Here is a 25,949-nt window from a genome sequence, read left to right on the forward strand (position 1 = left end):
CCCCCAAGGATCAAGTCATCCCTCTCCTGCCTGTGGTAGCAAACAGAGCAGTCAGCCTAGGACAAAACTTGTCTTGAATTTTCTTCCTTTCTCACTAGATCTTGTTGAGTTTTCAGGGATCTCCTCAGCTGCTCCGGCTCTGAAAGGTTTTAGTGCTCCACCTCCTTTCCCCTGCCCTGGCTGTGCCTCTGGACTCTGCCCCGGGTCACTCCTGAGCACGTGCTGGTGACACCAGGGCTGGCTCACAGCTCCTGGGGAGCTTGGAAAACAGAGAGGGGAAGGATTTCCTGCCTGCAGACACCGGCATGGCCCCATTCCTGCCCTCCCTGGCCCCTGGCTGCCCCCAGCCCAACCTGGGCTGGCCCTGCCCCGATGCTGCTGTGCTGGGTTTGGCCCTGGCAGCCTGGTCCATCCCAGAGACACTGCTGGGAGCCTGTCCCAGGACATCCCTGCACTTGGAGAGGCTCGAGGTGGCTCTGAGGGCAGCAGCACATCAGGAGCAGAGGGTAAAGCCAAGGACAACCTCCTGCCAGCTGCTGGTGGAAACTGGGAGGTGCTGGGCTGACACAGGCGTGGAGGTTAGGAAACATCCACGGGAAAGCATGTCCAGCCATCCCGCTGCCTGCTGGGTCTGTGTGGAAACTGGATGTTGTGGGGGATAATTCAGGGCCAGTGGAGCTTGGAAAACAGAGAGGGGAAGGATTTCCTGCCTGTGGACACTGGCATGGCCCCATCCCATCTCCCAGCAGGAGGGCACATGGTGCCGAGGCTCCAGCCCTGTCACCGGGCTCAGCCATTCCTGCCTGGCAGTGCTGGGAGGGTCCCCACTGCCTCCCACATCCATCCTGGCACTGGAGCCTCACTGGCAGCGTGTTCCCCCTCTGTCCAGGGGGAAGGGGGAGCTCAATCCCTGCTTGGCGCAGGCAAGACACCACCCTGGCACCCCCATGGTCTCGCTGGGGGTGCTTGTCCCCTCCCAGTACAGCCCAGCACCACACTGGGCCCCCAGGGGCCGGGCCAGGCGTCTCCTGGAGCAGTCCCTGGATGCTCTGCAGCAGGATCAGTGGGGGGGGTGGCAGTGCCTGTGCTGCACAGCACGTCCCAGGGCTCCGGGGTGGACCCTGGCTCCGGAGCCAACAGCTCAGCTGCTCCGTGGCGGGTTTGTCCCAGGAAGGGGACATCCCTCTTCCCACCCCGGGCTCTGCAGGGCTGGATAACGCAGCTGGAGGGTCCCATGCGGACACCCAGGCACCAACGGGCATCAGCGCTGGTTCTCCCTGCCCTCGGAGAGCAGAACCTCGGGGCTGCGCTGCCCGATGGATCCCTGCGGGTCCCAGCATCCCCCTGGATCCCTGCGAGTCCGAGCAGCGACCCGGCCGTCACCCCGGGAAGGGGCGGCGGGAGCGGCGGGGCAGGCGTGGGAAGGAGCCGGTTCTCACGCAGGCTCTTCCCAGCGGCTGGAAAACACTGACCCGCAGCGGGGCCTGAGCCCTCGCAGCCGAAAACCTGGTCCCGCGCACGTGAGCTGGGAATTTTCCACGGAAACGGCTCTGCCCTGGGAATGGGGGCTGTGCGGCTGCACCCTGACCCCCCCACCCCGGCCCCTTCCATGCGGCTGGAATTTCCCGCACAAAGGAGCTCTGTTGGGCGCGGGTGCCTCGGGGAGTGTCCCTGCCCGGGCCCCGGAGCAGGTAAACTGAGGCACGGGGAGCGTGCTGGGGGCTCCATCCTTGGCACGAGCTCGGCAGGGCTCGGCACTGGGACACAGCGGGGCCATCGGTGAGGAGTGACCCTGTGCTGGCCCTCCGGTTGTCCCTGTCTGTCCCCATCCCCAGGTCCCCGGGGCACATGGCACCTTGAGCAGCCGGCTCCTTGTGGGATGAGCCCCGGGCCCAGTGTCCCTGTCCCCATCCTGCTCCTGGTGATCCTGGCTGCGGCCCTCCTCCTATTGTCCTCATCCCTGTCCTGCTCCCAGTGCCCCCCCTGCTCCTGCTGTCCCTGTCCACAGCCCTATTCCCATTGTCTCCATTCCCACTGTCCCCATCCTGTTCCTGGTGTCCCTGTCCACATCCCTGTGCACATGCCAGTGTTCCTATTCTTGTCCTGCTCCCCATGTCCCTGTCCCCATCCTGTTCCCTGTGTTCTTGTCCCTGTCCTGCTCCTGATGCCCCCATCCCACCCTGCTTTGGTCTCCCTGTCTCCACCCTGCCCAATGTCCCCATTCCCATCCTGCTCCCAGTGTCCCTATCACTCATTCTGCTCCCACTGCCTCCATCCTTGTCCTGCTCCCCATGTCCCCATCCTCCTCCCAGTGTCTTTGTCCCCTTCCTGTTCCCAGTGCACCCATCCTGCTCCGGTATCCATCCACAGCCCTGCTCCCACTGTCCCCATCATGGTCCTGCTCCGCGTGTCCCTGTCCCCATCCTGCTCTGTGTCCTTGTCTCTGCCCCGTTTCTGATTTCCCGCCCTGCTCCTGTCCCCATCCTGCTCCCGATGTCCCTGGTTTCCCCCTTCTCCCTATGCCCCCATTCCCATCCTGCTCCTGGTGTCCCTGTCCTGCTCCCAATGTCCCTGTCCTCATCCTGCTCCCCCATGTCCCTGTCCCCACCCTGCTCCTGCTATCCTCATCCCCATCCTGCTCCGAATGTCCCTGTCCTGCTCCCCGTGTCCCTGTCCCCATCCTGCTTGCAGTGTCATTGTCCCTGTCCTGCTCCCGATTTCCTCATCCCACCCTGCTCCCGTCCCTGTCCTGCTCCCTAAGACCCTGCTCCCCACTCCCATCCCACCCTGCTCCTGCTCCCTAAGACCCTGCTCCCCACTCTGCTCCTGGTGTCCCTGTCCTGCTCTCCCTATCCCTGTTCCCATCCTGCTCCCGGTGTCCCTGTCAACAGCCCTACTCCAGTGTCCCCATGTGTCTGTTCTGTTGGCAGTGTCCTTGTCTCCATCCTGCTCCCCGTGTCCTTGTCCCCACCCCTCTCCCGGTGTCCCGTTCTGGAGATGTCCCCGTGCTCTCACGTGCTGTCACCACCCGTGTCCCCCTGTCCCTCAGTCCGTCTCTCCCTCAGTCTCTGTCCCTCACTCCCTGTCCCTCAGTCCGTCCCTCGGCCTCTGTCCCTCAGTCCCTCGGTCCCTGTCCCTCAGTCCCTGTCCCTCAGTCCGTCCCTCCCGTTGTCCCTCAGTTCCTGTCCCTCAGTCTCTGTCCCTCAGTCCGTCCCTCAGTCCCTGTCCCTCAGTCCCTCTCTCCCGTTGTCCCTCAGTCCCTGTCCCTCAGTCCGTCCCTCCCGCTGTCCCTCAGTCCCTGTCCCTCAGTCCGTCCCTCAGTCCCTGTCCCTCAGTCCCTGTCCCTCAGTCCCTCAGTCCCTGTCCCTCAGTCCGTCCCTCCCGCTGTCCCTCAGTCCCTGTCCCTCAGTCCCTCAGTCCCTGTCCCTCAGTCCGTCCCTCAGTCCCTGTCCCTCAGTCCCTGTCCCTCAGTCCCTGTCCCTCAGTCCGTCCCTCCCGCTGTCCCTCAGTCCCTGTCCCTCAGTCCCTCAGTCCCTCAGTCCCTGTCCCTCAGTCCCTGTCCCTCAGTCCCTCAGTCCCTGTCCCTCAGTCCCTCTCTCCCGTTGTCCCTCAGTCCCTGTCCCTCAGTCCCTCAGTCCCTGTCCCTCAGTCCGTCCCTCAGTCCCTCAGTCCCTGTCCCTCAGTCCCTGTCCCTCAGTCCCTGTCCCTCAGTCCCTCAGTCCCTATCCCTCAGTCCCTGTCCCTCAGTCCCTCAGTCTCTGTCCCTCAGTCCGTCCCTCAGTCCCTGTCCCTCAGTCCCTCAGTCCCTGTCCCTCAGTCCCTCTCTCCCGTTGTCCCTCAGTCCCTGTCCCTCAGTCCGTCCCTCCCGCTGTCCCTCAGTCCCTGTCCCTCAGTCCGTCCCTCAGTCCCTGTCCCTCAGTCCGTCCCTCCCGCTGTCCCTCAGTCCCTGTCCCTCAGTCCGTCCCTCAGTCCCTGTCCCTCAGTCCCTGTCCCTCAGTCCCTCAGTCCCTGTCCCTCAGTCCCTGTCCCTCAGTCCGTCCCTCAGTCCCTGTCCCTCAGTCCCTGTCCCTCAGTCCCTGTCCCTCAGTTCCTCAGTCCCTGTCCCTCAGTTCCTCAGTCCCTGTCCCTCAGTCCCTGTCCCTCAGTCCCTCAGTCCCTGTCCCTCAGTCCCTGTCCCTCAGTCCGTCCCTCCCGCTGTCCCCCCGCCCCGGCCCGCGCGGGCTGAGGGGGTTCCGCGCATGCGCCCCGCGCCCCCCGCCCGGGCTCGGCGGCCGAGGGGCCCCGGTACGGCCAGGGCCGGACCGTGAGTGGGGGGCGAGGGGGAAACCGGGATAAACCGGGAATGCGGCGGGACCCGCGGGGCCCCGAGGGCTCCGAGCCGGGACCGTGAGGGGACCGACCCGCGGGAGCCGGGGGCGGGCGGGACCCCGGGGGCGGTGCAGGGGAGCGAGCGGCGGGAGGCTGAAGGGGACGGCGGGAACCTGAGGGCGACGGCGGGAACCTGAGGGGACGGAGCTGTGGGGCTGAGGGAGGCGGGGGGCGGGGGGCGCAGGGCCGGCAGCTCCGGGGCGATCCGGAGGCGCCGGGAAGGGCCGGGCGCGCTCCGCCGCCGTGAGGGGCCGGCGCCGCCCGCCTGTCCCCGCGTCCCCCCGCGCTCCGGACGGGCCTCTCCGCGCTGTTCGTGCCCAGCGAAGTGATCCCTGAGGCGATCCCTGAGCCCGCCGGGGCTTTCCCGGGAGCAGCGGCCGGTGCCGGCCCCGCCGCACGTGGCCGAGCCCCCTCGGTGAGGAGCGAGCGCGGGAACAGGAGCGAGCGCACCTGGGGCACCTCCCGGGGCACCGCCGGTGTCACCCCATCCCCTCCTCCCGGGGCACCGCCGGTGTCACCCCCGACCCCTCCTCCCGGGGCACCGCCGGTGTCACCTCCATCCCCTCCTCCCGGGGCACCTCCCGTGCCAGCCCCGTCCCCTCCTCCCGGGGCACCGCCGGTGTCACCCCCATCCCCTCCTCCCGGGTCACCTCCCGGGGCACCCCCGTCCCCTCCTCCCCTCCCGGCTCAGGGATCCCCGGTGTCGGCCCGCGGCGGTGGATGGAGCTGCAGCTCCAGCACAAGCCCTGGAAGCAGCAGCAGCTCCTGCTCTCCTTGCCCAGATAAACCTTCTCGACGCTGCTGTGGCAGCCTGAGCCAGCCCTGCCCGGAGCCGACGGGCTCCCTGCGGGTCGGCATAGCTCTGGGAATACTCCTCTGGTTCAAGGAGTGTTTGGGCAGCGCTCTCAGGCACAAGGTGGGATGGTTGGGGTGTCCAGTGCAACGCCAGGAGCTGAACTTGATGATCCCTGTGGGTCCCTTCCATCTCAGGACATTCTGTGGTTCTCTGTGCTTGACCCTAATACAGAGCACAAGGAGAAAAATCCACCCCTGTATGGGATAATGGAAGCTTTGGCCTCCGTTAGGCCTAACTTTCACCCTGCACAGTAAAATTTCACAAGAGTGACATTTGTACAGCTATTTTTACTGGCTTTTTTTAGCCAATTCTCTTTTCTGTTGGTAGGAATTGGTCCTGACGCTTTCTGGTCAGTGTGACCTTGCTTCACCGGGAAGTGCTGGTTTTGTTCCACCGTCAAATTAATTACAAATAGGAGACAGTTCAAGGGGATTAATTAGGGCATGGATGTACTGTATGGATTCTGGAGCAACAGTTGGTACCACTGGGTTCAGCTTTTTCATTGGGTGTTCGGTTGGCATTTGGAGATGAGAGGAAGAACAAAACCCTTCCATCTGACGGACCGTTGGTTATTGTTGTTATTTCCATGTCTTCTGCCTGCTGAAAGTCAAGGATAATTGGCTAAAAAAACCTCAAACCGTCCCTTCCTGTTAGAAATCCCTGTCACTGGGATGTTCAATGAGCCAGCTGTCAGTGCAGTTACCAAACCCTCTGTTCTTCAGGTCATTTAAAAGGGAAACTTGTTGTTTTCTGTCAAGATTTGTGCTTAGGAAAATGCAAGGTGCCTTTCTTTTGTATTTTTGGTTCTTTCCAAGTATAATCTGAAGTTGTGCCTGTGCTTTCCTGGGGGAACAGTTCAGCTCGGTCCTGGGAAGCGGGATAGGTAAGGATTTTTAGAAGGGAATTGGAGCTTTTTTGTGCCGTTGGGCTCCAAGTGAAAGTCGTGGATTTGCAGCAGCACTGGCATTAACTCCGGGGTTTCCAGCAGTGCTGGCATTAACTCCGGGGTTTCCAGCAGTGCTGGCATTGGCTCCAGCGTTTCTCTGGAGAGGGGAGGACGGTGTTTGCAGCTCTGTGCTCGCTGTGGCTGCGCGGCTCGGCGGGGGTGGGCTGAGCTGTCACATATTTGGGTGTCTGGCGAATGCGTGACTCGCTCGGCCCGTCCTGCTCCTGTGGGCAGTGACGAGAGCTGGAACGAGGGGCTGGTCCTCGCTGGAGCCGAGCTGGAGTACTTGGAGTGCGGGGCTCTCCCGGGTGCAGCCGGGGCTCTGACCATGTCTGTGAGCGAGGAGGCGGCCAGGTAAGGGCTGGGGGGCTCAGGGGATGTGCTGGGTGTGAGGGTCTGCCCTGCCAGCCCTGCTGGGGCTCCTTCTATGGAAACTGGCCCTTTGCAGCGTGTTTCCTAAAAAACAGTGACTTGACTGACGTTTCCAAATTGAAATGGGGCAGAACAGAACCAGGAGCACTGGGACACATCCCTTTGGAGGGCTGTGTTTCACATCACAAGAAACTTATTTTGCCAGAGGGTCTCTGTTCTTTTTCTGTGGAGAACACAACCAGCCACTCCTTGGGTTTGTCACCCAGCACCTCTTGTCCTTTTAAAACGAGCTTTGTCAAGTTTATCAGTTTAAGTAGTGAAAAGTTGTTAAAAACATCTTCCTGACGGGGCTGTTCCCTTACCAAAGGGTCTGACTGCCTTCAGTGCTTTTAGACTGGAGTTGCAAGTTTGTCTTACCACTGATGCAGGGGACCATTGAGTTACTGCTAATGGAAAACATTTCCATTTACAAAACTAAATGTTTTCTCAATTAATGCGGCAATATTAAAATTTTTGGTTTTTTTTTAAAGCAACTCACAGGTCTGAATGCAGGAGGAATTATCACGAAATACCTGTTTTCTAGACGGGTTTCATCCTTAGCCCGTCATTAGGGACTATTTTTGCCTGTCACTTCAAAGCAAACATCACAGATAACGTGCAAGTGATGCAAAAACCAGTAAATAACTGGAAAATTTGGAGTGATTCAGAGCACAACTCTCTTTGAAGGATTCAGAGAAGAGCCCCAAGAGGGTTGGGAATGTTTGGGCAGTGAGGAGTCCCAGAGGTCTCGGCCCGTCCTCAGCAAAGGGAAGGTTAAAAGAAAACCTTGCTGGGCAAGTTTACACCAACTTTAGGAATTTAGCAAAGATTTTGGTACAGCCTGAAGAGTTTTAATTGTAGACACAATTGTTCTAAAGAATCCAGTGGTTCTAAAGGTAGTTGGTGTGAGAATTGTGTTGCTTAGGTGCAGCTTTATCTTAAAAGGTCTTTTCTGGGTTTGGATGGTTTTAAAGTTTACAAGAGGAAAATTCTTATAAGCTGAGAGATCTAATCACTGGTGGGGAGTTTGTGATTAATTGTAACGCACAGATTTGTTGACTTAGTAATTTGCTGAGTGCCAGCAACTTCTGCAAGTCCGTGAAAAACCCCAGACTCCCCTAATCCGTCACTTTTGCCAAGGACAGCAGGAGATCCGGTGCCCGAGGTTGTACCTAGGTGTGATCTGGCTCCTAAAACCAACAAAGCAGCCTAAAAACACACCGTCAGGGGCTGGATAATCCTGGAAGCCCCTCCCTCGGGTGTGTGGTGGATTGGGTCGCTGAGACCCCTGTGCCTTGGTGCTTCTCCGGGGAGCTGGAGCCAGGGAAAGCGGAGCCAGCGGACACTGGCAGTGCTGCTGATGCCTCAGTTTGTCCCAGCTGTGATGCTGGCAGCAAGGACTTGTTAGAGCGTGGTGAGCTTTCCCTGGAATGCTGCTGGAACAGCACAGAGTGTGAGCCAGGAGTGGGCAGCCTGGGCAGACCCTGCTCACCGGGGTGAGTTGTGCTGATTTGTGGCCATTGTACCTGCGAGGGGCTGTGTGCTGAGGAAAACAGGGCTGGGATCAGGAGCTGGACTTGGGTGATCCCTGTTGATCCCTTCCAGCTTGGGATACTCTGTGATTCTCTGAGGCTGTAGCCTCACCATCAACATGGAGCCAAGAAAAAGGGGGGGTTTTATGACTTCTCACCATGTTTTTCAAACGTGGGAATCACAAGGCGCGTTGTCGCCTTGTACAAGGCACCTCGTGCATCCTCACCCTTCCTACTGGGACAGGATTCCCTGATCAGCAGCACAAACTGGACAAGGGTGACAATCATTAAACAGTTGGAGTGAAACCCTTGTCCTGGATAATGGACCCGAAGTCCTCGTGGATAATGGAGCCCTTTGTGCTGCCTCATTAGGGGGAAGGTGATCCTTTTCTCCCACCCTGCTTCCAACCTTTGTCTTTTGTGCTGCCACTCCACAGAGTTGACTTGTGCTCCAGATCTGTTTATTTTTAATCTGCTTAATAGGAAATAAATTATTGCTGTGGAAAAAGTTCTGTTAATACTCCCTACATTTTATGGTTGCCTTACTTTAGCACTGCACTGGGCACGGAAGCACATTCCTGCCCACCAGGTAGGGAGACTCGCTGAATTGTGGATGAGCCTCCAAAATCTGGTCCCTGGGCCCCCACGGGTGGTTGTGTGCCCTGTTTGGGAGGAAATGAGGGTTTTATTGCAGAACCCTGTGGCATTATCAGTCCTTCCAGCTGATCTCTGCACTTCCCATGAGCAGCAGGAGTGCAATTCCACTGTCCTGTGCTTGTGCCATGGAATAATGTGCTGTGCTTTTCTTTTTATTTTACTCAAGTTGTGGTTAATAATGGTCAAATTGTATTGAATCACATTTCACTTGTGAAAAACCCCATACTTGTAAAATCAGAATCACCAGAGTACCCGTTCACTGCCCGTTCCTCGTCCTGGTTTTGGGAGGTCGTTCACTTTCAGTTAAAAGCCACAAAAAGGAATTTGTCTTCCAAATGTTCCTTGGAGGGGAAAGGGCAACGTTACATTTCCTTTTCTGACCTCGTACCATAAATATGAATTATCACTGCTCGGGCAGTGACACACAGTTCTCCTCAAATTCAGGACTGGCTGGAAGATCTGGTTGGGATTTTTAAAAACTTGTGGGTTTTTTTTAATGAGGATTTAAGGTGAAAGTTCCTGGATATGGTGTGGGATAAATGCCATATGCAATGTGTGACTGGGCAGTTATGATTTTACTGGTGATTTCTGGTGAAGGAAATAGTGAGAGCGGTAAATATTGGAGCAAAAAGAAAACCCTTTTCCTTCTGCAAATGTAGAGAACTTGGTTTCATACCTCAGTACTGGAAAATAATTCCTTAGTGATTCCATTTCAAAGGAGAACCTGATTCCGTCTCAAAGCAGAACCCAGGGCTTTAAGCAATAACACAAGTTACAAGGTTTTCTGGCTATAAATAAAGATCTATATTTGGAAGAAACAAATAGTGTATTTATGGACAAAACTGTATTAAGGGAAATGTGATGGAAAAATTGAGTCAGATGAGCTGATGTATGAGGCATTTCCCTCTGGAGTCATTGGGCTGAAAAATGTTTTATGTGCCTAAACTTGAACAGATGCTTCAGCACACACACACACACACACACACACAGACAGTCCTCCTCCAGTTCATATTAACAGTTCTGCTCATGCTGCTGTGATTAATTCCCAGACCAGTCTGGTTTAGGCTCTTTTCCGGGGGCTCGGGGGTATTTCCAGCTCCTCCAGGTACTTAAGCCGTGCCTAGCTGTGAATAAGTGAGCAGCCCGGTTATTAGCAGGATTTATTTCCAGCTTTGCATTAGGCATGTGCTTAAGTGCCTCCCTGAGTTGGGATTTACATTTTTGCACGGGAGTGAGGGATTTCTCCCTATTACCTTGCTTAGATGGGAATGGCTGGAGTCAGCCAGCTCTTTTGCCTAAATAAGTCCATGATACCAGCTCTGGGCTCTTGCAGTTATTAGTTCCACCTTTTTAGTTACAAATTTGTCAGGAAACAGGTCTGAGTGTGCGTGCTTGACCTCGTTTGAGATCCTGTGGAAGGAGAAAGGGAAGACATCCATATGGATGACCAGCAGATTGTGCCTCCCGTCCTTTCTGTCCGGATGGCGCAGTTGGTGGTGCTGGAGGAGGCTGACAACTGCACTGGATTGTTTTCCATTGAATCCCTGCTCATCCTTTAGTCTGCTGTCCGGGGGTGTGTTTTTTGCCCCGTGGGTAGCTGTGCACAGCACTACCCCTCTCCTGAACATCCCCAAAGTCATCCCAAAAAATGCAGCGTGTTGGGGACACTTCTTCCTGCTTTGTTTTTGTGTCAAAGGGATGTGGAAAAATGACTTCTGGGTCTAAACCTGATGATTTCTGGGTTTAAACCTGGGTCTGGCTGTGGTGTATATTGGGAATACGGCTCTTAAAGGATGAGAGATGATGCTGGTGGCATCAGGGGATGCCAACTCCTGCTCGTGGTGACACCCCAGTGCTGGACACGCGTGAGCGGTGCAGCCCTGCCAGACTCGTACAGAACAAGCCACTGCCCGGGAAGTTCTGTATCTCTTGTGCTTAAAATAGTCAAGAGCCTGGAAGGGCGATTGCATGTCTTGTGTTCCCATGTTCCCTTGAGGGGGAGTTTTGACTCCTTGTTAACTCCTGGAAGCCTGGCGCTGGTGTGGATTCAGGGATGCGGCTGACAGCTAACGCTGCCTGATCCTGAGGTTAGACATGAGTCTGTAGGCAGGGAAGGGGCTGCCCTGCTGTCAATACATTTTTAAATGGCATAAAATTAAGAGTAATTAAAGTTCTTAATGTATCTCTCAGGTGTGCTGCCCTGCACGCAGCACCTCCTCCTAAAAATCTAAAAATCTTCTGATTTTCATGGTAAACATTGAAGTAGCTGAGAAATGAATTTTACTTGCAGCAGATTCACTCGCAGGAGCTGCTCAGATACTCAGAGTTACTCTGACACTCAGATATGTAGTTAAGCTATTTTGAATAGGAGAATTTTCATAGTGGAAAGTGTGATTCCTGAGACACTAAAAAGCAAAATAAAATTGAAATGTTTGGGAGGAAGCACATGGTGATCTTCCATAGGGCCATATGGAAATTATCTGTATTTCTTGGTTCATGTGAAGTCTTTGCTCCTTCTAGAGCTGACTGGAATCCTCCTCCTCCGTGCCTGGTTTGTATTCCTCAGCCTGCTCTTGCTCTCTTTGCAATCTGTGGCCAGACCATATCGATCCGGGTGTCTGTGAGATCCGATTCTCTGGAGGATTGTGCTGGAGAGCAGGGACAGAAATAAATCACCTCTGCCCTCCAAGTGTGCCAAGTGCCTGAGACTGTCCATGAGTACAGGTGCAATTCCAGAGGGCTGGGACTGAGCAGTGATTAATAACCTGGGGTTCTGTTCCCTTTGATGCCTCTCCTTTGGCTGGTTCATGGCGGGGCTCTTTCCCCGACAGCAGGGACACTCCTGGCTCCTTGGAGCAGCCACACGGATCAGACAGAGCCTTGCCCGCTTTGGAGTCCCGTTCCCAACCTGGCCACGTGGAAGCTGCAGCAGAGCCCAGGAGAAGTGTGTCTGGACCCCCTCAGCCTGCTGGCTGCTTTTTGCCTGCAGACTTACCCATGTCTGAGGCGCTGTCTCTGGTTTTCAGGTTTGAAGGGGTTTTCCTTCTGCAGGCTCCCCCAGGTTTTACAGCTCCCCACCCTCTTTCCCCTGCTCAACCGCCTTGTTTTTCCAGTGTTCCTCCCGCACTGTTGTGTCCATACATCTTCTCCAAGCTCCTGTTCTCCTCTGTTCCCATGATGGGGGATGATGAGAGTGACCAGAGCCCTGGCTGAGCTGGGGGCACTCAGGGCATGTGGCAGCGTGTGCTGTTGGGGTGCTTGTCCTCTCACACTGGTGAAATGCTGTTGGCTATGCTGGAGCTTTCACAGAGCAGCCTGACAGCCCCAAGACCTCCTGCTTGCTGAGGCCATCTCAGGGCACATCTATTTTTAGTGTGAAATTGAGATTTATTTTGTTTATTCCATGTATGCATCACTTTATCCATGTGGAATTCCATCTGCCATTTTATTACTAGTTTGCGTAGACTCGTGTGGTCCCTGTGCTGCTCTTTGTGGTTGTTTATCTGCCTCACCTTGAATATTGCCAGCAGGATCCTTGGTCACATCCCACCCACTCACTGTTGTGTGCACTCAGACAATGTCCTGGTCTGGCACAGATCCCACCCTCTCCTGTGATCCTTGCTCTGACCTCCTTCCCATGCAGGAAATGACCATTTACTCCTCTTCCTGTGTCTTCCCTCTGTGAAGGGGATGATCACTTTTCCAGTGGCCTTTTGGGGTCCCTTCAAGAAGCCATTGGTGAGAGGGACTTGCAGAGGTTAAACCCCGGTGCTCTGGGGCCCTCTGTGGGGTTGGAAGTGCCTTTGCAGAAGCCCTGTTGGACACTGTGCTTACACAGACAACCCATTGCCCACTGATTCTGCTCTGTATGAGACTGTCTCATTAGTCCCATGGGAATGTTGGCTTTGGGGAGCTGCACTTTGCCGGGATTTTCTTCGCAGCCCTTGTCTTGCAGAGGTGACACGACAGTGCCAATGGCTGTAGCCAGGCTGGGGGTCCATCTCTGGTGAATCCACCCAGCCCTCCCAGCTGTGACTCCTCATTTTGGCTCCTTATTCTGTGACCTCCTCTCCAGTCCCTACAGTGGAAACCAGTTTCCCAGTGAGTCCCAGAGGAAGGGGCTGGGGAGGAGCCTGGGGCTGTTCCTGCTTCTGTGAGTAGGAGTGTAAAGAAGTCACGTAATTTTCCCTGGGTGACATTTTCATCTCTTTTAGTAGCATTAAGGAATGAACTTGATTCTGAAGGGGGAATGGTCTGAGGGCTGGAACAGCTCTGCTGTGGAGAGAGGCTGGGGGAGCTGGGGGAGTTCAGCCTGGAGACAAGAAGGCTCTGGGGAGACCTTGGAGCCCCTTCCAGTGCCTAAAGGGGCTCCAAGAGAGCTGGAGAGGGACTTTGGACAAGGGCCTGGATTGACAGGACAAAGGGGAATGGCTTGGAGCATCTACAGAACCAGCATGAAGTCCACTCAGTGACTAACAAGATGTAACCACCCTCCTAAAGTCTTGGAGGCTTGGAAGTAAGAAGCCAGGGGAAGCTTGGCACTGTCACTGTGCCCACAGTTGTTCCTGCAGTGTCTCAGTGGGCTTTTCCCACCTCCAGCAGCACCAAAACATGGTACATACCATACCCTGGTCCTGTTGGTGCTCTCCCATCAAGCCTCCTGTCTGGCTTAAGCAGTTTCCGTGTTTTTGGGAGGCTGATCTGCCTAAAATTTGCTGCTAATTGTCATAATCTGTGTTGATAATAAGTCTGATAAAATTCATGGCCATGGAAAGCAGTGAGGTGGAAAAAGCTGACCGGCTGTGTGCTTGGTGCAGTGTGCCTGTCGCTGGGAAAAGAGCTCCCAGCTTCCTCTCATGAAATAGGAGTTATTTGCAGCTATTCTCAGAGACAAGAGCCCCAGTTGGTGTGTGTGTTCCCCAGCTGGGGTGATGGAGCATAGGGAGTTCAGTCAGTGCTTCGGGTCTCTTCCCAGGGGGGTCTCAGAGTAGTCAAGTCTCTCAGAAAATTACGGGTTTAGGTTTCTTATTTTATTATAGGAAATAAGTGTTTTTTTCAACAGATAAGTCACTTAGTGAATTTATGTGTGTATTTATATTCTGAATTTTATCTTTGGCAAAATAAAGCTGTTAAGACTCCTGTTGAACTCAAGCTGGAGTAGCATTTTAATGCCAGTGTGGCAATCTGCTCTGACTTACTCTGCTCCTCGACTCAAAATAAACTGTGTAAAACTGGTGTATTCAAACACAACTCTCCAACTAATTGTGCAGTTTGGTAGCGCTTGGGAGAAGTTGAAGCACCAGGAGAGTGAGTGAGGTGCTGGTTTGTGGTTGTGGACCCCTTGTCCTTGGCTGTCCATCCCAACCCCATCCTCATGGATTGTGACACACCGATGGCAAACAGGGAGGAAATGCCTTCTGGCACAGCTGGCCACCGTCCTCCTCACCTCAGTGCTCTCCACCCAGACGTGCACAGTTGGGTGAAGTCACAGGGGTCTGCAAAGCTCTCTGGTCTTCCATGTCTCATCTCAGGGACAGTCCTGACAGGGTTTAGTGGAGCAGTTCCAAGTACTGGATGGCTGGAAAAGCAGTTGGCAGTGAGGGTTTGCAGTGCCCTCCTCTGCCTCCGAACATCCTTCCCTCTCTGCAGAGCTGCTGTTGTAGGAAACGTGCCATGGATTTGGTGGAGTTGTAGGCTGAGGAGGTGGCTCCTACTAGACCAGATGACAGAGCTGGAGAATAGAAGTCTTTTTTTTGAATGTGGGTCAGGGAGGAGCAGCTGCCGTGTGCGGGGTGGGTGACTGGGGATGCCGTGGCAGCCGGGGCTGCGCCGTGGTGCACGGTATCCCTTTCACTCTCCAGCTGTTCGTGCTAGTTTGTGAGGCTTATCTCTGAAGCAAACACTGCTGTGGTTCTCCTGGCTGTTGTAAGATGGTGGTGGGAGCAGTAGGTGTTCATCCCCACCCGGCTGCCTCCCACTCAGTGAGAGCCTTTGACCTACAGGAGCCGACAGAACTGCTCTCTTTTGGCTTCTCTCTCCTTTCCCGAAATGGCCGGGAGAGTGATATTCGGGTCAGCTGCCTCCAGTGTGTCATTTGCTTTTGACACTCATCCCTCTGAGCGAAGAGGAGGAGCCCGGTGGGGAAACGCTGTGGAGCTGTTGGCTGCAGTGGACTCGGGTGTAGTTAAAAGGGTGCTGTGGTTATTCGAGTTGCTAATCACATCAAGGCAGGAACATCTCCCTGATGCCTGACTGGAACTGTATGGGAGTGAGGATGGCCTTTCCCAGACCTCGCTGCCAGAGAGCTGGAGGGACTCAGGTAAGCACATGGGTGCTCCAGCCTGTCCAAAGGCAGTTCCCCAGCAGTGCATGTTTTGTGGGGTGTGCAACACGCAGTGGTACCTGGGTGTTCTCTGTTCTTCCATTTGGACCTTCCACTTCCTGTGTGTTCTGTGATTTTCCACTTGAAATACAGTTGTTCTTGAGTGTCTGCAGTGCTCAGGGTCAGAGTGGGGGTCTGTCCATAGCTCTGGGGTCTTGGGTAGGCTGAGGTGCTCCCGTTCCCTGTGTGTGCCCAGGTGTGCTGGGCCTGCCCACACAGGCAGAGTTTGCAGCAGGACACTCTCCTGCTATTCCCAGCACTCTTCCCAGGCTGGCGAGTGCATCCTGAAAGGAGCTGAATCCTGGGATTCAATGCCTGGTGTGTGCAGGAACCCTGGCCCTGCTCCATCGCACTCCCGCTTGGATTGCTGTTGGTCACTCAGGACCTGCCTTTTGTCATCCTTCCTGCTCTGTTTTTTCCATCTTTAGCCTTCCATCACCCATATTTGTAAGAGTAACCACTGGAAGCACAGGTGCAGCAGGCAACAGCACGATATTTTTAATATTTCAATAATATATTCTTTTATATCGTGCCAGTGCTGTGCAGGGCATGTTGGGCAGGGGTGGGCACTGGGAGGGGGAAGATCTCAGGTCACAGTTTCACTTTGCCTGTGTGGTTCTAGTCCCTGCAACTTGGTCACGCTCTGTTATGTTCATTCTTACAGGAGAAATTGCTTTGCTGCCCTTGCTCTTGTTGTAGACTGGTCTCTGTGGTACCCAGGGAATGGTGATGGGCACAGATTGAAACAGGGAAAATTCTGCTTAAACGTAAGAAAAGCTTTTTATACTGTGAGTATGGTCAGATGCAGTAGGATCAGGCTACCCAGTCTTACTTTTCAATGCTTGTGGGGTCTCCACCCCTGGAGATATTTAATAGGATCTAGATGCCCAGAGAGCTTGTGAGGTCTCCAACCTTAAAGATATTTAAAACTGGACATGGACCCGCCAACCTGCTCTGGTTGACTCTGTTTTGGGTTGTAAAATAGTTTAAACTGCTGGTTATGGGAATGTCACACATTTCTGATGGTGATGCTATGGGTACAAGGGTTGAGCATCTTCAGAATATGTGACTGACTCAAGTAAATGGGTGGCTCTTCCCTTACAAAGGAGCTGTCTCAGCACTGGGCTGGTTGGGTGTTTGCTGTGTTTGACCTTGTAAGTATTTTAGCAAGTGGTAACGTGTCGTGTGGCTGAGCCAGGCTTTAGTAGCCCTGAGCTGAGGAGCACGTGGTGTCTCATCAGGTGGTGTCTGGGAGCATCTCCTCGGGAGGAGAACTCAGTGTCTGTGGGGTGAGTGCTGTCTGTGCATGAGCAGCTTGTGGAAAAGCCTACAGGATCCCCGTGGTGTGGAACAAAGGGAGCTGACGTGGTCCTGTGCAGTGTTAAGAGTTGGACTCGATGAACCTTGTGGGTCCCTTCCAACTCAGAATACTCTGGGCTTCTGTGGCAGCTCACAGTTGGGAGTGTTGTGTGCACCTGAGGCCACACTCACCCGACCTGATGGTCATTTCAGCTGGTAGGAACACTCTGTCTCGAGGATGTCCTCCACATCTTTAGATTTTAAGGGTGCAAACAGCAGGCCCTGGCCCTGTTGTGTGCAGACAGCCTGGGCTGGCAGTCCCAGAGCTCAGGATTTGGTTAAACAGAACAGCAGTGTCAGGTGGTTTCTCTAGTATGGCTTGAACTTTAGATTCAAAATCTTGGAAAAAAAATTGTTCTTTACCTACCCTGTAATTCCTTGTTTTCAACATCCAACTGAAAGACACAGGGAAAGAGTTTTCCTGTGCATTCCCAGCTCCTCCACAGGGATGAATGAGCCACTCCCTCTTAGGCGCTGGGGGATATGATCTGTGGTACAAGCTGCACATTCCTGAGCTGGTTTTGAGCAGGGATCACATGGGATTTCTGTTCCTTCATATTTACATTTACTAGGTTTATTGGGAGACAGGGAGTGTGGAGGAGACTCCAGGCCCTTCAGCTCTGGACTGTGCTGGAGAAATGTTGTGAGGTGTGTGAGGGTGGAGGAGGTGAGAGGAGAGAGGGAGAGCTCTGGAGACGCCGGGTTGGTTCTGAGCTCCAGCAGCCCTTCCCTTGCTGGGTTATTCCTCATCCACCAGCGGGTTGTGAAGGAGGGGGGATGTTGCTGCCCCAAGCTCCGTCCTGGCACGGTGCTGGTCTCGAGGTCTGGCACGATGCCACGTTGGTGTGAGCGAGGGTTCCCCTGCGGGCTGTCAGACGGCGTCTGGGACCGCTTGGTTCTCTCCTTTATTACATTTCACATCACCACAGTGCTGGCAGAGGCACCTGGGGCTCCCTCTGCCTCCTGATACCTGGAGTGTGCAGCAGAGGTGTGAGGAGCAGCCCCGGGCTTGCTGGGTGTCACACAGCTCCGCCCCGAGTCCTTGCAGAAGTGCCCAGCTCTGAGCTGGTACAGCTCATTCCGTCGTTCAGAGGGACTCTGATTGCCGAGCTGTGTGAAGGGATTCAGGCTGACACAGACCCCGCCACAGGTCTCCAGAATCTCAGGGGGTGACAGAGGCTGTACAGCCCAGCCTCCATTTTCCATGGAGCCTCGAGTCAGGCTCACAGCTCGCCCTGTCCTCACGGACCCTGCTCCTCCAAGCTGGGATCCGCGTGTTCCGGGGGGCCTGCCCTGGACACGAGGCTTCCCAGAGCACTGTGGTTGCTGTAGGTGCAGTAAGAGCTGGTTTGGGCCAGCACGAAACACGTCGTGATTTTCATTTGAATTTTGTCACTGCGGGGGAGTGTTGCTAAAATTGTCACTTGGCTTCCCATGTTAGCAGTACCTGAGGGCACGCCGAGGCGGCCGGAGGTTCATGTCTGAGCTGCAAATTCCAGTTTATCTGTGAGCTGAATGCTCGGGTGGGTATATGTTGATTTTCAAAGAGAGACGTTCTTGACATCTTTATTTTTTTGACAGCGCAAGAATCTTATTATATCCCTACCTCTTACCCACATTTTCCTGTTCTATTTATATCCCGCGTTGGATCTGTGGTCTCGGGATTCAACGGGGGGTTTTCAGGCTCGGGGGGTTGGTCTGGGGATCAGCAGAGCCTTGTTATCCTGCCTGGGATTGGAAGGCACCGTTCAGAAATGGTTTCCAAATTGACATTGACATTGTGGCTTTTTCCAAACCCTTCTCTGCTGCTGCCACGTGAGCCCTGCCAGCTGACAGAGGATTTGTTTGAAAGAGCACTGTGTGCTCTCCAAAAAGTCCCAGCCTTTTTCCTTCCCAAGTGCTCTGTAAGATCAAAAATAAAACTCAGTACAATTTTCTTATTCTTTTTGCCGAAATCTGTGTTGCCGAAAATAGGAGGGAAGTTGGTAGTGACTGAGCCCAGTTCCTTCACAAAGGATAGAAGGGTGATGGCTGTGAGTTGTCTTAGCCCAGGTATTCCTGGGAATACCCCCACATCCTCGCCCTTGTGTCACTTAGGAGGATGGACACTGGAATTGCTGCTCATGGATTGCAGGTGGCATCAGCACAGTGCTCGCCAGGATTTGGGATGTGCTGGTCCCTCGCTGGTGCTGGGTCTGACCCCAGCTCTCTCCTTTCTCGAGCAATTAAAGTCTTACTCATTTTCCAGGTTAAAAAAACCAAAAGGGAACTTCTCTGCTTCCTCAAAAGTACTTGTAAATCATGTAGTTTCTTACTTTTCAATGTAAATGAGATTTGAATGAATAATGCTAATTATTCATTCATCCTAATTCAAATCCTATTTTAATTAGCCTGTGGGCCCAATTTCACTTTCATGCAGCATGAAACCTCTTTTGATTAACAACAGAATTGCTATGCATTTATTCTTCTTTTTTTTCTTGCTCAGCACATGTCTTTTTAAACTGCTTAAAACCAAAACAAAACAAATAAATCACTAATAAATTAATCAAATTTCATTTGCATGACCCATGAGGACATATTCTAAGGGGGAGAAAAGTCTTCTCTAAATATATTGATTCTCCTTAACAACTGCCTCAGGGCTACAAAACCTCCTGCAGACAAACCTTTCTGAGGAGGTGCTGGTGAACTGTGGTGCCATCCATGGACATACTGAGGCTGTGCCCAGCCCCACTGTTGATGGAATGACAGGGAATGACAGGAAGTGAATCCTGGTGTCAGAGAAGCATCACAGAAGAGCTTGGGCTGGAAGGGATCCATAAGGATGATCCAGTCCAACTCCCTGATCCTCACAGCACTGCCTAATGCTGAACCAAACCAACACAACTCCCTGCACCCTCCTGCTCAGGTGCTTTGGGCTGCAGCTGCCAGTCTGTACTGGGATGGAGCTCAGGACATCCAGTCTGTACTGGGACATGGGCCAGTCTTTACTGACACGTGGCCACAGGATCCAGTCTGTGCTGAGCTGAGGTCCAGTCTGCTCTGGGAGTGGATCAGGGATCCAGTTTATACTGGGCTAGGACCCAGGCTGTGCTGGGACAAGTTCGGGAGATGGTTCTGAGGGCGTTTGGGATTTGACAGCCTGGAGTGAGGTTGGTTTTAACCCCCATCTGGTGTGTGTGGTGCTGCCTTCCAGGTGCCTCCATCCCAGCGGGATGGGGACATGGCTGGAGCATCTGAAATGTTTCAGTTCATGCCCAAAGCCCACCCTGGGCTGGGGAGGGGATGGGGCACACCTGGGGAACTGTTCCCTGGCTGTACCTGAACAACAGCCATGTTGAACAGCTCCAGAGCTTTTCTGCAGGGAAAGCTGATTTCTCTTTTCTCATGTACCTGGTCCAAATTCTTCTTCTTTGTCTCTGGATGTCAGCACCTGCAAAGCTTTAATTCAGGAGCCAGTTTGCTGTCAGAGATAAGTGTCTGGTGTTTGTGGATCCTGCCCGCTCCAAGGAGCCTCCTCTGCTGGAAGTGCTGGAATGAATTTATGACAAATACAGGGAATGAAAATCTCCCTCAAATGCACTTTCTGGCATGACTTAAATTAGCTGAAATTGCTGACATTTTGCCTTTCTGGGATGCGTGTCAGTGTCCATAAACCTTTCTTTCAAACATTGGAAAATTATTGAGTTAAATGTTGCCAGAACCACAGAGGCAGGAGACACGAGTGTAGGTTGGGTGAAGGTTACTGTGATGTGTCTGGGTGCTGCAGCACGTGGTGCAAAGGCAGAACGTGCTTCTCTAACCTTGGCTGATCCCACAAAACTGAAGGATAACACCACTTCCAAGCCATAACTCTGCTTGTAAAGTCTTGTTTTTGCATGGCATTTAATTGGGATAGACTGAACCTGGGATAGCAGAGTTTAATGACTGGTCATTTTGCTTGGGCCGAAATGTTTCCTTAAAGACAAGGAAGTTCTTTGCCTGCTGGTGGGTCCTCCCGTGTTCATGCCACCACTCTGCTCGGGACTAGGACTAAATTTAGTCCTTCCCACTTTATTGGGAGGAGAATCAGCTCTTCAGCAGCTTTGCAGCTCCACAGCCAGGACCTGCTAATTGACAGAGGTCCTGGCCATTAACCAGGGTCAGATAATGCCAACTGCAGCCGAGGGCTGGAGGGAACCCCAGCACACACGTCTGTGTGGGCAGGGTCTGTGCACAGAGGCTCTGGCACTCTGTGCATTGTTATAACTGGTGGGGTCCAGGTTGGGAATCCTCCTGGACAAGTCCCAAAATGACCCAGGTGCCTCATGCCCTCCAGTGGCTGAGTGGTGGCCGAGGGATGATCCCTGTGTCTCCCTCTTTACAGCCCAGCCTCAGGAATGTGTCTGCAGGTAGAAGACACACCATGAAAAGCTGGCACATGACACAAAGGGGTTTCCTTGATGATAAGGTAGCAGCTTGTCTAAAAGTAAAGACTCTCTTACTGAAACCAACACTCATTTCAAACTTCTCTGCTGTTAACTGAATGTGACAGTATCTGAGGATTTAAAGACTGGTTCCTGCTGTTATTCCAAATTTACATTGGCAACAGCATTTAATTAATTTAAAATTTACTTAGTAGTTTATTTTTGGAGCCCTAATGTTTTCAGTGAGAGAGAATTAACCCCTTCTTAAACTCCTTTGGGTTTTGTCTCCTTTTTTAGTTGACAAATCATGGCATGTCAGCAGGAACGTGCCTGTCCCGTTTGCCCCCAAATCCAGGTGGGAAATGCTGAGCGTGGGGGTGTCTGAAACACTGTCTCTTGTCCCACTAATGCAGAACTCAGAGAGGCAGAGCTGGCCTTAGATGTCTTTCTGAAATAGGGGTGCAGAGAGGGTCTGCACTGGGACTGGAACCTCTCCTCTCTTTTTCCTGCTAAAACCGTGTTATTTCTGCCAGTTCTCTGTGGCACAAGGGCATCAGTGTTGTGTAGGAGGAAAAGCTCTGGTGGAAACCTTTGCAGGATTGCATGCACCTCTAATAGCTGCTATCTATCACTTGTAATTTATACATGGCCCTTTTCAGGGTTAAGTGCAGGTGGCCTGTCCACCTGAGTCAAGGCCAGTGATTTTTGTCTTAGTTGATAATTTTGATGACAGTTATGATCCTGAGCCTGTTGGTATTGATATTCATCTGTAATTCCTTCCATTTTCTTCCCATTTTTCCCAGCTAAACAAACTGAGCTCTCTAAATGCCTCCCTTTCAGGCACCTTCCCTGTCCCTCAGCTGGGTGTGAGCCCCCCGTGTTGGCCCTCTGATGTCTGAGGAACTGCTGAAGGATGCGGCCGCGGGCGCCGAGGGCTGGCTCGCTGACAAGGAGGTGAGCTCACCCTCCCTGCTCCTGACTGCAGGTGACACAGCCAGGGCTCACACCCTCAACCTTCACTGCATCACCAGCTTTTACTGAGACCCTTACCCCTGAGGACCCTCCCTTCCCTGTGAGCTGACAGCCACGGCAGCCTCCCTCTCCCTGTGCTGCTCTGAGCTGCAGCTTTGCACTGAGCGTCATTTAAGCAGTGGATCTCTTCCAGCCTCTCCAGCAATCCATGTTTTCCTGTTTCACTGGTAGCTCATCTCCAGTTCTAAGCCTGCAAACTTGTGTCCATGTGCCCATTTTGTCAGCAGCCACTTCCCAGCCGAGCCTGGGGAGATCCAGCCTGCCTGCCAGGCCTGGCTGGCTGTGCATTATGGGACTGATCTTGGATCTAATGTGGGAATCATTTGTCAAGGCCTTGGCTACTTTTGCTCCACTTAATGTGGTCTTTTTTAATACTCTCCTGTGCTATTTTTTTCTCTCAGTGCCATGAAGTGATAGATCAAATGTCCTGCACAGCCCATCCACACCCTGTCCCTCCTGTTGGCTAAACACATTGAATTCCACCACAGGAGGATTACATTTACATCCTTTAATTCTGCATTGATTGCATCTCCTCACATTTCATTATTTTGCTTGTGAACAACTCTGGTTGTGTGAAAGAAGTTGAATAGTTCCTAGTTTTCTTCCAGTCTCCTGAAATTTCTCCAGGTTAAGAATAAATCCCTTTTAAGATCAGAGTGCTGGAGATTTGTCCAGTTCTGGGTTTAGGATCTTTCACCAAATGTTCTGTTGTAAAAGTTTCTGTTGATAATGTTTGACAAACTGATATTTGACATCAACAAAGCTCTGAAAAATGTCGCATCCCCTGTGCTATAACGGTGTCCAACAGCTCTTCCAGTGCTCCATGTGTTACCATTTTCACTCCTTGGAGCTCCACATGGGCTTGGAAGGTTGGTGGGGGTTTTTTTTGCAGTGTTGCCAGATGAGAGTTTCCATGGATGGGGTTTTTTATTGTTAGGGTTGCAAATTTGTCGTGGAATCATAGAATTGCATTGGAAAGGACCTTAAAACTCATTCAGTGCCACCCCCTGCCATGGGCAGGGATACCTTCCACTGTCCCAGGTTGCTCCAAGCCCCGTCCAACCTGGCCTTGGACACTTCCAGGGATGGGGCAGCCACAACTTCTCTGGGCAACCTGTACCAGGACCTCCCCACCCTCACAAGGCTGGAACCCCCCTGCTCTGGAGCCAGGCTGGGAGAGCTGGGAGGGTTCACCTGGAGAAGAGAAGACACTTCCAGTGCCTAAAGGGGCTCCAGGAGAGCTAGAGAGGGACTTTGGACAAGGACCTGGAGGGACAGGACAATGGCTTCCCACTGAGAGAGAGTAGGTTTAGATCAAGTATTAAAAAAAAAATCTTTCCTCTGAAGGTGGTGCCTTACAGAGCACGTGTGTCTCTCTCTTTGGCTGGAGAGTAGCTTTGGGAGCACATTTTTCTGTGAAATGTCACTAAACTGCTACTTCTTCTCCCAGCAGACTCCCCAGAGGCCTGTGGAGGAGACGTAGGATCTTCAAGCAAGTTCTGGCAGCTGGATCCCGATAACAGGTGATGTCGCAGACATGGATGGGTGTTGGGTGTAAAAGTGTGGAGTTTTCAGACTCTCTTGGTTGAGTGTTTGCACTGCTTGGGCTCAAGCTGATAAACTGATAAAAATCTGGGGGGTTTGTTTGTTTTTTTAGATAAACTCACTTGACCACCATGAGTTGGAGCTTTCTGACCCGCCTGTTAGAGGAGATCCAGAACCACTCGACCTTTGTTGGCAAGATCTGGCTGACAGTGCTGATTGTGTTCCGGATTGTCCTGATTGCCGTGGGGGGAGAGTCCATTTACTACGACGAGCAGAGCAAGTTCGTGTGCAACACGGAGCAGCCGGGCTGCGAGAACGTCTGCTACGATGCCTTCGCCCCCCTCTCCCACGTCAGGTTCTGGGTCTTCCAGATCATCCTGGTGGCCACTCCCTCGGTGCTGTACCTGGGCTACGCCATCCACAAGATCGCCCGGCTGGTGGAGCACGGCGAGGCCGGCAGGAGGGGCCGCAGGAGGAGCCTGCCCACCCGCTGGAAGCAGCACCGCGGCCTGGAGGAGGCCGAGGGCGACCACGAGGAGGACCCGATGATGTACCCGGAGATGGAGGTGGAGAGTGTCCGGGAGAGCAAGGAGAAGCAGAGCCCCGCCAAGGCCAAGCACGACGGCCGGCGGCAGATCCGGGAGGACGGGCTCATGAGGATTTACGTGCTGCAGCTCCTGGCCAGGGCCCTGTTCGAGGTCGGCTTCCTGGTGGGGCAGTACTTCCTGTACGGCTTCCAGGTGAGCCCCGTGTTCGTGTGCAGCAGGAAGCCCTGCCCGCACAGGGTCGACTGCTTCATCTCCAGGCCGACTGAGAAGACCATCTTCCTGCTGATCATGTACGGGGTGAGCTGCATGTGCCTGCTCCTGAACGTCTGGGAGATGCTGCACTTGGGGCTGGGCACCATCCGGGACACGCTCAACAGCAAGAGGAAGGAGCTGGCGGACTCTGGGACCTTCAACTACCCGTTCACCTGGAACACCCCGTCGGCTCCCCCCGGGTACAACATCGCCCTGAAGCCGGAGCAGATGCCGTGCACGGAGCTGTCCAACGCCAAGATGGCCTACAAGCAGAACAAAGCCAACATAGCTCAGGAGCAGCAGTACGGCAGCACCGAGGGCAACATCCCCACCGACCTGGAGATCCTGCAGAGGGAAATCAAAGTGGCTCAGGACCGCCTGGACCTCGCCATCCAGGCCTACAACAACCAAAACAACCCCGGCAGTTCCAGAGGGAAGAAGTCCAAAGCAGGCTCGAACAAAAGCAGTGCCAGTAGCAAGTCAGGAGATGGGAAGAACTCGGTCTGGATTTAATGCTGGCTGAGTTGATGTACTGTGGTTTTCTCTCCTAGTTTATCATAATAACCAGCAGCCCCGTCAATAATGGCTTCCATTAAGGGAATATTTGACTCTGCTTGTTTTCAGGGATACCGTTGGCTAGTGATGCAGCCCCTGGAGAGGGTTTATACACTGACTCTGGGACTACAGAACTTTATTCTTTTGTCTTCCAAGTCAGGAGACAAATAGGTATATTTAATTCATTCTCATTGAACGGTTTATGCTGTATGTACAGTATTATAGTACATTTATTATGCACAATTTTTTTTGTATTTGTACACTGGATCTGATGTTACACTTTTTATATCGACCAGGACAAGGCCATGGGTAGCCATTAATTAGCATTTTGTTAATTTTATTATTGTTGTCAGCAGTTATGTCGTTGTTCTTCCTTGTTTTCCGAGTAAAACTTTTTATAAAACTTTTCTATGCTGCGTTTCCGAAGTGCCTTGAACGTGCAGACAGTGGAGCCTCCACTCTCTGGGCAGCCCCTGGGTGGGGAAATATTTGGGAAACTGTTCCTGGTGCTCCTGACTCTGCCCTTTACTAAAATGATGTGCTGCTGGCAAACTGGAAGTATCATCCCATAAACTCCTATGTCCCACAGGTTTTTTCCCTCTGTAGAAAATGACTTCCAGGAAAAAATGTGTGTATGTGTGTGTCGAGAGCAGGAGTGCCAGAGGTGGAGAGGGCTCAGACCTCCCTGCACACTTTGTGGAACAGGAGGGAAGAGACACTTCAAAGTCCTGCAAAACATCCGAAAAAAACTTGAATAGGAATGACTGGATTCAGTAATTCCACGTGTTTCTGTGATATTGATGGGAGGAGAAACTTGTGAGGCTTGTTGTTGTGTAACAACAAGGGCAGGCAGTGGAACCTTTTGGGGAGGATCCCTGTCCTTGCCAAACCAATCTGGTCAGGTGGAGCCCTGGCAACTCTGCTCTCCCTCTCCCGGGAGAGTCTGGGGGAGTTCCACAAGGCCCTTCCCGAATATCAGTGATTCTGCCTTATCCCAGAGCCCTCTTCCCCTGTTCTGTCCAAGGGATTCAGTTCAGACAGAGCAATATGTACAATTTAGCTTTCTGCTTGAGAGCCCAGCCCGCCGTGGCATTCCGTGTCTT

At 53.2% G+C, this 25,949-nt stretch overlaps 1 protein-coding gene across 5 annotated transcripts; it reads left to right on the forward strand.

Moving 5' to 3' along the window:
- Positions 1-4,243: 4,243 nt before the first annotated feature.
- GJC1 (gap junction protein gamma 1) lies at positions 4,244-25,253 on the forward strand. Of its 5 annotated transcripts, none has more exons than XM_051769715.1 (4): positions 4,244-4,303; positions 21,755-21,868; positions 23,400-23,469; positions 23,604-25,253. In XM_051769715.1, exon 4 carries the CDS (start codon positions 23,623-23,625, stop codon positions 24,802-24,804), a length of 1,182 nt encoding a protein of 393 aa, XP_051625675.1. In that variant the 5' UTR covers positions 4,244-4,303; positions 21,755-21,868; positions 23,400-23,469; positions 23,604-23,622; the 3' UTR covers positions 24,805-25,253. The 5 variants fall into 5 exon arrangements, with proteins under 5 accessions (XP_051625675.1, XP_051625676.1, XP_051625677.1 ...); XM_051769716.1 differs by lacking the exon at positions 4,244-4,303 and adding an exon at positions 6,040-6,107; XM_051769714.1 differs by lacking the exon at positions 4,244-4,303 and adding an exon at positions 6,132-6,524 and having other exon boundaries at positions 23,397-23,469.
- The last annotated feature ends 696 nt before the right edge of the window (positions 25,254-25,949 follow it).

The sequence above is a fragment of the Manacus candei genome, unplaced genomic scaffold (genome assembly GCF_025592945.1).
Source record: "Manacus candei isolate 608988 ecotype Guabito, Panama unplaced genomic scaffold, ASM2559294v1 h1tg000112l, whole genome shotgun sequence".
NCBI classification, from domain to species: domain Eukaryota; kingdom Metazoa; phylum Chordata; class Aves; order Passeriformes; family Pipridae; genus Manacus; species Manacus candei.

Excerpts from the sequence above, each read along its gene's own strand:
- GJC1 (XM_051769715.1), top strand. The coding sequence starts at position 23,623 with ATGAGTTGGAGCTTTCTGACCCGCCTGTTAGAGGAGATCCAGAACCAC.